General features: G+C 38.7%; 1 protein-coding gene across 3 annotated transcripts in view; it reads right to left on the bottom strand.

The window, feature by feature from the left end:
• Positions 1–9,601: 9,601 nt before the first annotated feature.
• The window catches only part of phkb (phosphorylase kinase, beta), a 110,987-nt gene continuing 108,247 nt past the window's right edge, over positions 9,602–12,341 (bottom strand). For all 3 annotated transcript variants that reach the window (XM_044365750.1, XM_044365836.1, XM_044365922.1), the window contains 2 exons: positions 11,901–12,041; positions 9,602–11,686 (listed from right to left, as the gene is read on the bottom strand). In XM_044365750.1, coding sequence (XP_044221685.1) covers positions 11,549–11,686; positions 11,901–12,041 — 279 coding nt within the window. In that variant the 3' untranslated portion in view covers positions 9,602–11,548. The remainder of the gene's footprint in view (positions 11,687–11,900; positions 12,042–12,341) is intronic.

Here is a 12,341-nt window from a genome sequence, read left to right on the forward strand (position 1 = left end):
TTCTGTCTTGATTTTCTTGATTTGGTAAGGATTTTTACAGCACTTCGGCGTAGCACAGGAAGAGGGCAGGATGAGAGAAACTGACTTTTCCACAAGTCCCCTACATAACCTGTGTGTAAATGATAGTGAATGGGCTCCTTGACATACTGTATAAGAGTCTAAAATGAATATACAAGTTTACAAACTGCAGGCCAGCCTACATACAGGTTAAAAACACCGTAATAATGATAGTGTGTACTAAGCATAAATGATGGATTCATGTAAACATACAGAGTTTTATTTGTGTGTATAATAGTATAGTTTTTATACACAACACACCATTGTACTCACGAGCCAACAAATCCCTTATTGAGATTAATTTGTAAAAAATGATACATCCCTTTCTTTGTCTCTGGGGGAAATATATATTTTTTGACTTTATTTTATTTATTAATATGATTGTCTTTGTTGTTAAACATCATTAACATCATATGATATCATTGTATGAGGCATCATACAGCACTCCACATTATGAACCTGTCTGCCCCTGTTGAATTTGTTGCTGTCTATCCCCATCTTGTGGCTTACTTTGGTATTGCTTGGTTGTAAACCATAAGTAGAAAAAGAAGGCTGCATGTCTGCCCTACTTTATTGCTCTATTAGATGTTTTGTCGGCCTTCATTCAGTGTCAGAGGTCAGATCAGCTGCAGGATACACACACACAACACATGAGAGAATAATTTACATCTGACATCTCAAGCATTTGGATTTTCTCTCAGAAAAGACTCAAAATCTCTAGTTCTCTAGTTAAATGTCTCAGCATACACAGCACCAGTCAAAGGTTTGGATACACCTACAACATTTAAGGATGCTTTTACTTTAATGACAGCTTCATCAAGGCAAAAAGTGGCTACTTTGAGTAATCTAAAATATAAGAAGATATTTTGGTTTGTTTAACACTTTTTTGTTTGCTACATAATTCCATATGTTCTACCCCATAGTTTGATGTCTTCAGTATTGTTTTACAATGTAGAAAATAGTAAAAAATGAAGAAAACCCCTTGAATGAGTGGGTGTGTCCAAACTTTTGACTAGTACTGTATGTATATATAGGCTTCATGCATATACCAATACTTGAATTTAGAAGTTTCAAAGAAGCAGTTTTTGGTGTATTATATGATTTATTTTTGGTATTCTATTTTTGTTCTTGCTATCAGCTTTTCTTTTTTCCTGTCGCTTTTGCCGCTTCTTGACTCAAATCCACCACAGGGATCAGTAACAGTTTGATCACATTTCATCTTAAACATAAATATATACAGAGGAACCATACAGCGAAGCAGAAAGACAGTCAGTCAGGGAGGTCGAGACAGATGGATGAACTGACAGGCAGAGATAAAGATGCTGTGGATAAGAAGGGAAGTGGAGATAAAAGAGCTGTGATCAGCTGACGGTGTTGGTCAAGCACCAACATGACACTGGCAGATGTGACGCCATTTGAAGCAGCATGTCACCCTCCCGGTGGGTGTTGTGGAAGACGGATAGCTCAGCAGACAGCCTGTCCTGCCCCAGGGTGAGACTGATTTATAGGGTAGACTTACTGCATGGTCAGGGCGGGGGTGAGAACAGGGTCCCTTGTTTCAGCACCATTCATACTGTGTGCACACCAGACTGAACTCTGCCTGCAAGGCACTCCAGCTTCTGCTGCAAAAAATATCCACCTTCACAACTTTTTTAAGAATCTTACAGTGTTACATTTCTTGGTACTGTGGAAATATTCAATTTAATTCAAATTTTTAAATGATTACCTTTATTGTTTTGCTACTAGTAGCATCACACTATTTTGCATGTATTTCCCTGTTTTAAATGATGTTTTCTTTGCAAAGATTCTTACTGTAAAACAAATCTGCATTATAAACAAGCAGAATAATGTCTATCTGTGGTATAATTTTTCACTCCTTTTGAGAAATATACAATTTTATGATACTTGTGTTTTTGCAGTGCACAAGTCTTGGGCTTTGACCTGATCTTGCCATGTTGTTTTCTTCCTCTATCCCTCTAAGGGCATAGCTGTAGCCTATATATGTAACCTATGTTTGACCAGATAGGTATTTGCTATTTTACCTCTGGAAAAGGTCAAAGTTCAGCTGCCCTTTTTCAACTGTTTGCCACAGCAAGTAAAAACAGCTGCTCTGCAGGTTTTGCAATAGTTATCATAGCACGTACAGCATGCACACTGAAGAAGGCAAAGGCTGAGTCTATGTTGAGGTTTGATTTTTTTTTATATTATGTTATTATATTTTATATTATTATATGTGTTTATTGCTTCCTTTGTGTACTTGTCTTCTCTATATACTGTACAACTACTGTGCATGCTTAACTCGTTAAGTTTTCATACAGTATATATTCGAGATTTACATAAACCTGCATTTATCGATTTTTATGGCCACTTAGGGGCAGGCAACAAGCTGTAAACACAACATACTCATATTGACATATTGTCACCGTATAAAGTTGATATGGTGAATGTGTTAGTAAATTTACACATCCGGCAGAAACAGAGCAACATTTGAATTCATTTTGAGTTGTATTTCTGGCCACCAGGCCTCTGCTTTGTTCTCCAACAACTTTTGAGGGAAATAACTGGCTCTCTAGCTGCTAATTGCTACACTGTGTTTACAAGCTAGTTGCTAACTTTGTCCTTCTGTTGTTTGGTGCTGGACAGGTGGTGTAAAACAGGTTTATCAGAACTTTTTTTGCTGAAAGGAAATTAGGTCAATGACAGTGGTGAGAGTGACAGTAGATTTGCAGCCCATAAAACCAAAACAAACCTTTAAAATTACACATAGTCATTTGATGCATTGTTAATATAAAAATAGTTAGTGCAACATTTCTTTTTATATTTATTCCTATATATGTGAATATTTTTTCACTTGCCATTACATGTGACAATGTCATTTTAACATGGGGTATGGGACAGTTGTTGAAAACCAACACATGTCCAAAAAGCACATGCACTTTGAAACATTAGAAGGTATATCTATACCCAAAATCATAACCCTGAAACTGCCGGGCTCATAATAAACTGATTGAACTTCAGCATATTTGAAGTTGAAGTAACCTCACAGTTATGAGAGTTTTGATCTTATACATGTGCTTTCATTGTTCTTTGATTAAGTCTGCAGAACTTAACTTTCTAATGAAGTGGAGAAAAAAAAACATATAGCAGGTTTGAACAGAGGTAAGAAGGTGACTAAAAAACTGATATTTGGTGCTGTAAATGTGAGTACTATTACTTTAATGCTGTTTTACCATAATTGCCAAAAGGCCCATGAGCAAAGCACTGAACCCTGAACTTCTGTAAGGGCACAAATCTTACAGAAGACGTGGACCGTAGATATAATTAGACTGAATAAGGATCTCTTCATTTTGTGCAAAACTGGCCAATTAAGTAATCCTCAAACTGAAGTTCACTATATCACATTTCTCCCACGATAACTCAACATTGAACAAAGAACCTAGAGAATAGCATTCCTCCTCCATGTCTCAGGGCTTCTTTTCCTCTCTTCATTGTAAAATTTACTGTAGCGTTCCTGTCTGTTAACCACATCCTCCCTGACTCAGAGAGGAGTGGGCCAGGTTTCTTTCCAGGCTTCTTTCTGACTTGAATTCACTCCTGTCCCACACTCCCTTTTCCTCTCTGTCAACCCCCTGCTGCGAGGGGTTTCTCTCTGACAGGGTCAGGAGCTGTGGTTCTTCCTCCGTCTCCTCACTGATTTTCCATAGCCCTCAGTTTGGACCCACTGCTGCTGCTGAGATACAGACACCGCAGGGGGTCGGACATGAATGTCATACATCCTCCTCCTCCTTCTCTTCTTGTTTCCTGCTCCTTCTCTTTCAAATTTCCCGTCACCACACATCATCCTTCTGTCATACCACATGTCTGCCACCTCCTCTCACATTTCCTCAGCTGATCTTCTGCAGTCTCCTTCTTCCTCCATGTCTTTCTCCACCTTCGTTCCTCACCTCCTCCTGTCCTCCTCTGTCAATGTGCAGAAAGCATTATCCCCTCACTTGGACCCAGCCCTGAGCAGGGGAGAGGATTCAGTTTCCCCAAGAAGAGTAACACTTGTCTGGGAAGTGTCCAGACTGAAAGGTGGTGCTGGGATATTCATATTAGTAATAGCATCTACAGTTGCCTCCTCCCAGACACAGACTGACAGGGAGGATAGGGAGTGTGTGAATGAGAGGATCTGTTCACCCTGTTGTTAATCTCATACACTCTCTCCCACGTTCAACAAGCATTACTGCATACAGACTGCAAACAAGACTTAATGGTAAAATTGGGTGCTTTTTAGTCACTGACCATGTAACCATGACTGTTCACAAATCTTAAAGCTTCTGGAATAAAAGCAAGCTTTCTCCTGTTTATTCTACATACAGTTCATCTAAAACACATTCCTGATGGCAAAGAATTCACAAAGGACGTGTTGGGTCACTGATAATCAATTGTTCAGTATCGAGCTGTGCAAGAGATAATGCATGTTCATCACCAATGGTTTAATTATTATGATCATCAGCACTTTTATTTGAGCTGACAGTCAGGCTTAAACTATCTGTGAAGAAATCAATAGGAGCTGTTTATGTATGAGAGGCAATAAAATGTAATTTGTGTGATGTCGTTTAAGCTTAGCCTGCATGTTGGGAATTATTGACAAAATTGTGCAATTGATATACTCACGTTTGATACTTTAGGCTGTTATTCCGGTCAGTAAAATAATATTTGGCAAGCTTGAAAGTGGTCCTGAGCAAGTTTCCTTTTAATAAAGCGTGTGCCCAAAAATGCAGCTAGGTGTGTTTTGTTATGGAGCCCCAAAACACAGGAGTGCTTGTATTGAGTGTGGTGCTTCCACAGAGCAAATTTACACACATTTTGTCACGGGTTGCACTCTCACAAGGCAGTTTTAACATTTGTCAGTCAGCCAAATTATATCTTTTAGCCTCACATATTTGAAGTTAGTGAAATCTGTACATCTCACACAGACAATGAGCAGTCAAGTAACAGATATACTGTAAAAACTATTTTTATAAAAATGTACACACATAAAGTATATTTTTACAGTCAGCTACATTAGGAACCTGTTTAAACACCATTTAATCACTGTTTAGCCACAGCGGCACCTTGCTATTTATCTCATCATGTTGCCATAACATCTGAATGTTCTTTTCATGTCTGGGTAATGTAGCAATTACAGGGCTCAATAAAACCATCAGCTCTGCACTGTCAGAAATGTTTTCAACAACTTTAATGAACTGATGTTGAAATCAGTCTTTAACCTCGGAGCTATATGTAACTCTACAAATTGAACTACTTTTATTGTCTCATGGTGTACATCAGTTTACCTGTAATTTAGCACAAGGAAAATATGGCTTACCAGTCAAGGTCTGTGTGTGTGTGTGTGTGTGTGCGTGTGTGTGTGTGTGCGTGTGTGTGTGTGTGTGTGTGTGTGTGTGTGTGTGTGTGTGTGTGTGTGTGTGTGTGTGGCTGGGCGTGCTGCCATCTCTAATATGAGATGTTGATAGATGTGTGTCACCTTGGCTCTGCTGATGACAGATGTTGAGTTATGGGGGCCAAAACAGCACCAGTGTGTCATAACACAACCAAACTGGTTCAGAGAGCCATAGTGCATCCCTGTCCTGCTGTCCTTCAGAAGACAATCTGCTCTCCAAAACTGCATTTTTCTCAACATCTTAGAATTGCAAGTAGATTTAAGTTACTGCAACAATAGAAAAATCCTTCATATTACAAGCAACCAGCTGTAAGGAGGTCAAAGGGCAAGGCTATACTAACCTTCCAATATTCTTGTGACTACAGATGATCATGTAAGAGGGTACGGCTTGAAACAAGACTAAAGGGACAACCCAGCTAGAAGGTTACCACAACATTGGATAACGTTACCTACAAGTTCTAATAATGTTTAAAAGAAAACATTTTAATGTAATGTTCATATAATGTTTTAAGGATGTTTATCATTTCAAATAATGTTCCTATAAAGTTAAATGACATAGCGTTTTAACTTCTCTTCTGAGGATGTTGTTTAGGTAACATATTATAGAACCGTCTTTTACACAAAAAAAACATTCCCACAATGTTACATGATAACTAAGGGAGAACATTCTCAAAGCAACATTTGGAAAATGTTTTGAGAATGTTAGGGCATAATGTTCTAATTATGCTTTAGTTATCACTAAACATTTTTAGAAGGTTGTCACCAAACATTCTTAGGATGTTTTTAGAGAACGTTATCCTAGAACATCCCAGGAACCAAAAGAAAACTTCCTGCTTAGAACATTACATGTGACATTCTCAGAACGTTTTTAGAACAAAAAATTCTTGCTGGGCAGTAGGATTCAACAGAAGTGCCTGTCAGATGGTTGAACACCCTCTAAAACCTTCTCCTACACTTCTCTGACATCAGAATTAGGTGGGCTGCGTCCAAATATTTCGACAATCCGCAATTTAGACCCTCTTACCGCAGTAATTGGCCATACAATGAGTTTGAACTTCTCTCTCAGTTTCATTTGTTACACAGCTATTTCCATCACACTTTGTCTATACAAACAAGTGCAACACTATGAATGTCTTCAAGGAGAGACTGTCTGAAAACACGATTGCATCTCCCCCTTCTCTATGATGGGTGGCTTTTCTTCCCGTTTTTCAGTGTGGCCGTTGGGAACTATAAAGAAAGAAGCTATAAACATTTCTGCCTTCCAAAATGGTTGGACAACACATTGGACACAGTAATTCTTCTTTAGTATAACCCGGCCCTAAGAGTCTGCAGCCCATGGCACTAACATGGCTAAAATGTATCTAAAAATTTTTCAGAGAGACCACCCAACTGATGAGCGATATTTAAGTGATATATGGATGATGACCACCTGTGAATCAGCTGTGTAAATTCCCCTTTGGTTGGCTGCCTGCAGACTAAACACATTATTATGGCGTTTTATCTAAAAGCCTGCAGTAACTCACATCTCAGGCCCAGATAACACCAAGGGAGGAGACGGCAGATGTCCTGCTGCATTACAGCAGGAGGTGTGATAGAGATGCAGACGTGGGAAGGCTGTGCTCACTGCCATGGGTGAAATCTCCTCCGTTCAACAGTCAATCAGAGCACACCGTATGAATGCATCAACTGTGATTATGCCTCCAAATGGTTATCTCCATGTCGACAACACACTTCAAGAGAAATGTATGGTTGCAGTGCCGTGGGAAGTATGTATATAAGCCAACATGTGTCTTTCAGAAAATAAAAGAGAGAAGAAAATAGAGAGTGGAGGGATAAATGTGTATGAGAAAGGTTTTCCCACATTTGCAGTTCATTTATCTATCACCACAATAACTCACTCCTACCTCTTATTTCACTGGTTAGCTGACACACATTTTGGTTTCCAGGAGGAAACCCATGAAATCTTATCCATCCTTAACACTTCTGTGCATCTATATAGCTCCCTGTATATCCAATAGCACAATGAAAATACATGTAATCATCTTTCACATAGTTTGCTCTGAAATACCTTTCTCAACATATTTTACTCATTGTCACAGATCCAGTTACATATTATATATATACATACATATATATATATATACACACATTATATATTGCAACTATTTCCTGTAATGCCAGCATTGTTGACTCTGTACCTTCACACCACCTTTATTTACTCTGTATTACATTCTTGTACTCTCCACTGTAATCTAATCTAATCATCAGTTTAGTGACTCTATTTTGCTCTTATTTTCCACACTCCTAACATAAATTATTGTAAGGCCACCAAAGGTCCCTGATCTTTGTGCTGCTTGCTGTTGGTTGCTAATGTTCCTGTTTCACAGCCTTGTTTGTTCCTTTCCATTCAAGCAAACAGCGGGGCCTCTTACCAGATTCCACCTGTTTGTTTTGCTCCTTATTGACAAGACAAAGCCACTCCGGTCACTCACCTTGTGCACCCTTTGGTCAGAAAATAACAAAGCAGAGGTGCAGGTGTTGAAACGTGAGGTGAATTATTGTCTGTTAATTAAACACAGAAAATGCTGTTGCTTCTTGCTCTTTGAGGATTCACGCTTTGATTAGCATCAGTGTGAAAGCACAGCCACCTTTTTGTGCAGCAGCCACTTTGTCACCTTCATATCCATCAACAAACCACATTTCAGATTTTCTGATTTTCAGCAGTAGCTAATAGTGAGGAGACTTGAAAAAAAAGAGAAAAAAACAAAACAAAACAAAATATACTGCACTGCATAATGGTCTCTGGGTATTCTGCTGATACACAAACAGAATGTGGATTTGAATCTACATAATTTTGCTTTGAGCATGATCTTCCATTTTACCATTTATTAAAATTAGATATCTTTGAAACATCTTTGTTAAGAAAAACAGACTATATCAATTTCATTTCTTGAACTCTGCTGCATCCTAGTGGACTGATGAGGCACAGACTCTTTAACTGCAATGTCCACATGACATAAGTAGAAATATGCTATATCAAGAATAATATCACCCTGGTACCTGCATCTGAGTGTTTTCTTAGATATAATTTAGTCCTCAGTGTCTTTAAGGTAGGTACGGAGGTGACACTGTGGAAAGTGAAATCTGTGACTATAGATTCTTACCCATCAAGCCATATTAAGGGGGTACTTGAGCGATTTAGTATTGCACATTAATAACATTGAGGAACTCACTATTGACACATAAAAGAATGAAAGAAAACTGGGTCAAAATCGAAACAGCAGAGGCCGAGATATCCTGACTTTTAGTTTGGACCAAGCTTCAAAAACACTGGATTCTACATTTCCCATAATGCTACCAAAAACATCTCTTTGTCAGGCTGTACCTGATGACAACATCTGTAGTTATTTTCTCAGACTTGAACTGCTTTCACGGTTTAAGTGCATTTAAGGATCCCCGGTGTTTGAAGGAGGATGTCTTTATCCTAAAATAACATGAAAACATGATCATTTATCTTACAATCCACGTTGTGTAGCTAATTAGCCACTAAACTATGAAGGGTAAACCATAAAACAGATGTGAAAAACACCTAAAGTCTTTTTGAGATCCCCTATTTAATGTTGAACAAAGCAGACATTTCTTTTGGGTTTGTCTTGGTGAAGAAGCGATTTATTCAACAAGACAGGCAAGATGTCCTCTCTCCAGCATGTGAGTTGATTTGAATATATTGAGTGTGAGGCAGAGCTCATTTATCTTCTCCTCTGGCTCTCGCCCACCTCTCCACCTCTCTCTGCCAGTCAGTTAGTCAGTGTTGCAGACAGCACACACAACCTCAGCGGCGAGATGCAGATTGATAAGAGGTTCGGGCAACATAAGTGGGTGTAACTGGTAGAATCCGATACAATGCCAAAATCACCCCTCAGGGCTGCTGCAGTTACTCACGCTCCATTTCTGCTGCAGTTTTAGCCAAGGAACAAGAGATGTTGGCTTCATGTGAAGTAATTATATGTCAGTATTTCATATTCACACAACTGTAGATTAAAAGGGGGGAAGATGTTCCAGAGACAGCTGCATAATGCAAAGTGCGTATTCAAATACAGTTTGTGAAGCTGATAGTAAAGTGACACAGAGGAAATTTTTTTTTAGTTTCCACGGTAACTTTATTCTTTGAAACTACAGTGTTGCGTTAAAAATACTTCCTTTGAATGACAAGGGTAAACAACGCACACACACACAAACACGCAGTGACAAGGTTGGGCGGATTCGTCACAGCGATGATATTCAGAGAGGCACACTTTAAAATAAGTCTTTCAACATTTCTATCTAAGGATGACAGCAGTTTTTTTTCTGTTGACCCCATACAACAAAACAGCATTTTCTAAAGGATCCTCAGTCTCAAGACCAGATAAGCAGTATTCATTGTCATGCAGAGCCCTATTGTGCAAAACAGGCCTCTCATAAACTCTATTTCATAGCCTTTAACATTCAGAAAAACCGGCAGGATGGCCAACAGTACCTATTGTCATGCTACAGACTGTGCATGCATAGAGGAGAGAGGACACATAGGAAAAGCTCAACACAGTACTTCAAACATCTAACTCTAACATGTATGCATTTTAAACATAATAATACTGTTTACTTCACTACAAAAATCCAGATATTATATCATGTGCAGTGGCTTTCAAACCCTCTAATGCTCAGAGATTCATTATTTTATATAAGTGGATTAAAATATTGGCAGAATTATTTTCTCAATATCTGGGGATAAGGCTCCTGGGAACCAAATGCATCAGTTTGAGAACCACATCTATCATGATATAACCCTGTACTGAATAATTTTCTCCTCATGAAATTGCTATGTAACAGCTAGGTTATTGCTGGTGAAGTATAACATACAGCTTGTACAGTTACATCTGAGCATGCTTCATTTGTCAGAGTTGGGGTCGAAGTGGCATTATTTCAAAATATCTGATAGTCATGGTAAAGAACATCTACATTTGATTTGTAAGCAAAAATAAAAATTAAAGAGATAGTTTGGGAAATTTTGGGAATTTAGCAGTATGCTTATTCACTTTCTTATAGAGTTGAGATGAGAAGATATATAACACGCAAATGTCTGTACAGTAGGCTAAATATGAAGCTAGCCACCAGTTAGCTGCTTAGCATGAAATGCTAGAAACGGGGAAACAGCTAGCCTGGCTCTGTCCAAAGTTGAGAAAATCTATGGACCAGCACCTCTAAAGTTCAGTAATTAACATATTACATCTTCTATGTTTAATCCACATAAAAACTAAAGTGTAAACACAAGTTGTATTTTTACAGAGGTCGTGTTGCCAGGTGGAGACTTGTGAATGTTAACTTATTAATTAGTGAGCTTCAGAGGTGCTGGTAGTTGGATTTTGTTACCTTTGGGCAGCCACGCTAGATATTTTCCCCCCTTTTCAGTCTCTGCTAAGCAATGCTAACTGGCTGCTGGCTGTAGCTTCATATTTAGCATACAGATAAGCAAGTGGTGTCAATCTTGATCGCAATTTTTGTAATTTTTTTCTTCACTTAGTCTTCATTTTGATGGTGGTAAGAAAAATGTGAGAAGATGTAGTGTAACAGTAGTTACTTAGCTAAGTGGAATTTTGACCTGCCTGATTATCAGTGGTAATAATCACAGTATTAAAACCTTTTGAATACACAACACAGCTGGGAGACTGAACTCTGGCAACAAAAAAGATGTGTAGAGAAGCAAGGTTCTAGGTGCTACTGAGTTAAATGTGACTGGTGGATGCACAGTATATTGACCCTTGCAACAAACTGCAGACATTCAAATCTACCGCATTCAAAAGGACATAAAATTGCAACTTCTGCAAACAGTCTCTGCAGTTGCCGAAGCAAAAGTCACAGAGAAAATGTACTGTAGCTTGTAGGCGTAAGCAGAGTGGTGCTGAAGGAAAACTGGAGAGGTTAGAGGTTATCTCCTGAATGCATGTGATGGAAAGTTAATAGTCCTTGCCGGGCCATTTGATGACTACACTGCAGTGGGTTGGGATTAGGGGTCAAAGTGTTGTGAATCTAGCTAACAGAGCACGGGTCATCCTTGCAGACCTTCACATGTCCCTGCAGCAACTGGATCATAACAGCCTTGGTCAGGTAGCTGGAGGTGCTTCTCTGTCCCACTGGTGGTGTGTTGTAAAATGCCTGCATGTCATCCTGGTACAAACACAGTGAAGGACAGATGTAGAATCATCTCTGAGGGATTATGAGATGTGTTTTCAAGAGTTTAAAAAGTGCTGATAAGTAATCCATGATTTAAAGTCTGCAAGTATGAGATAAGTTAAGATGCCAACCTGTTTTTTGGGGGTGGTTTCAACAAAAACTCAGCTAAATATCAGTTAACTGACAATCTAGAGGAAAACCTTCCTACCTGTTTCTCTATGCCTTCAAAGTGACTGCGATCCCTCTGGAAATCATTGAAAGCTGCCTTGACCAGACTGTCCAGATCCACCTTCTCGCTGAACTCTAGCTCCGGGTTTCTCTCCAGCATTATGGACACCACCATCAGCAACTATTCGCACAGTGGAGAGAGGACAACAACTAAATTTTTATACTGATTTAAAGGTCTGTTGTACAGGTTCAAATTACTGTAATCCTAGTCATAAAGATTCTGGATAATCTTAAAATCAATTAAAACCAAATGGGTAACCAGTAAGGAACTGATAAAACTAAAGTGATGTGATATTATGTATTAGTACCAGTTAATATCCCTGCTGCTGATTCGAGATATTTTATTGATGCCAGAAAAAAGACAGCAATCATAATGTCAGGTTGAGTAAAAATACATTCCCACAAATTTTCTTTCCATTTC

The sequence above is a fragment of the Thunnus albacares genome, chromosome 1, assembly GCF_914725855.1.
Source record: "Thunnus albacares chromosome 1, fThuAlb1.1, whole genome shotgun sequence".
NCBI lineage: Eukaryota > Metazoa > Chordata > Actinopteri > Scombriformes > Scombridae > Thunnus > Thunnus albacares.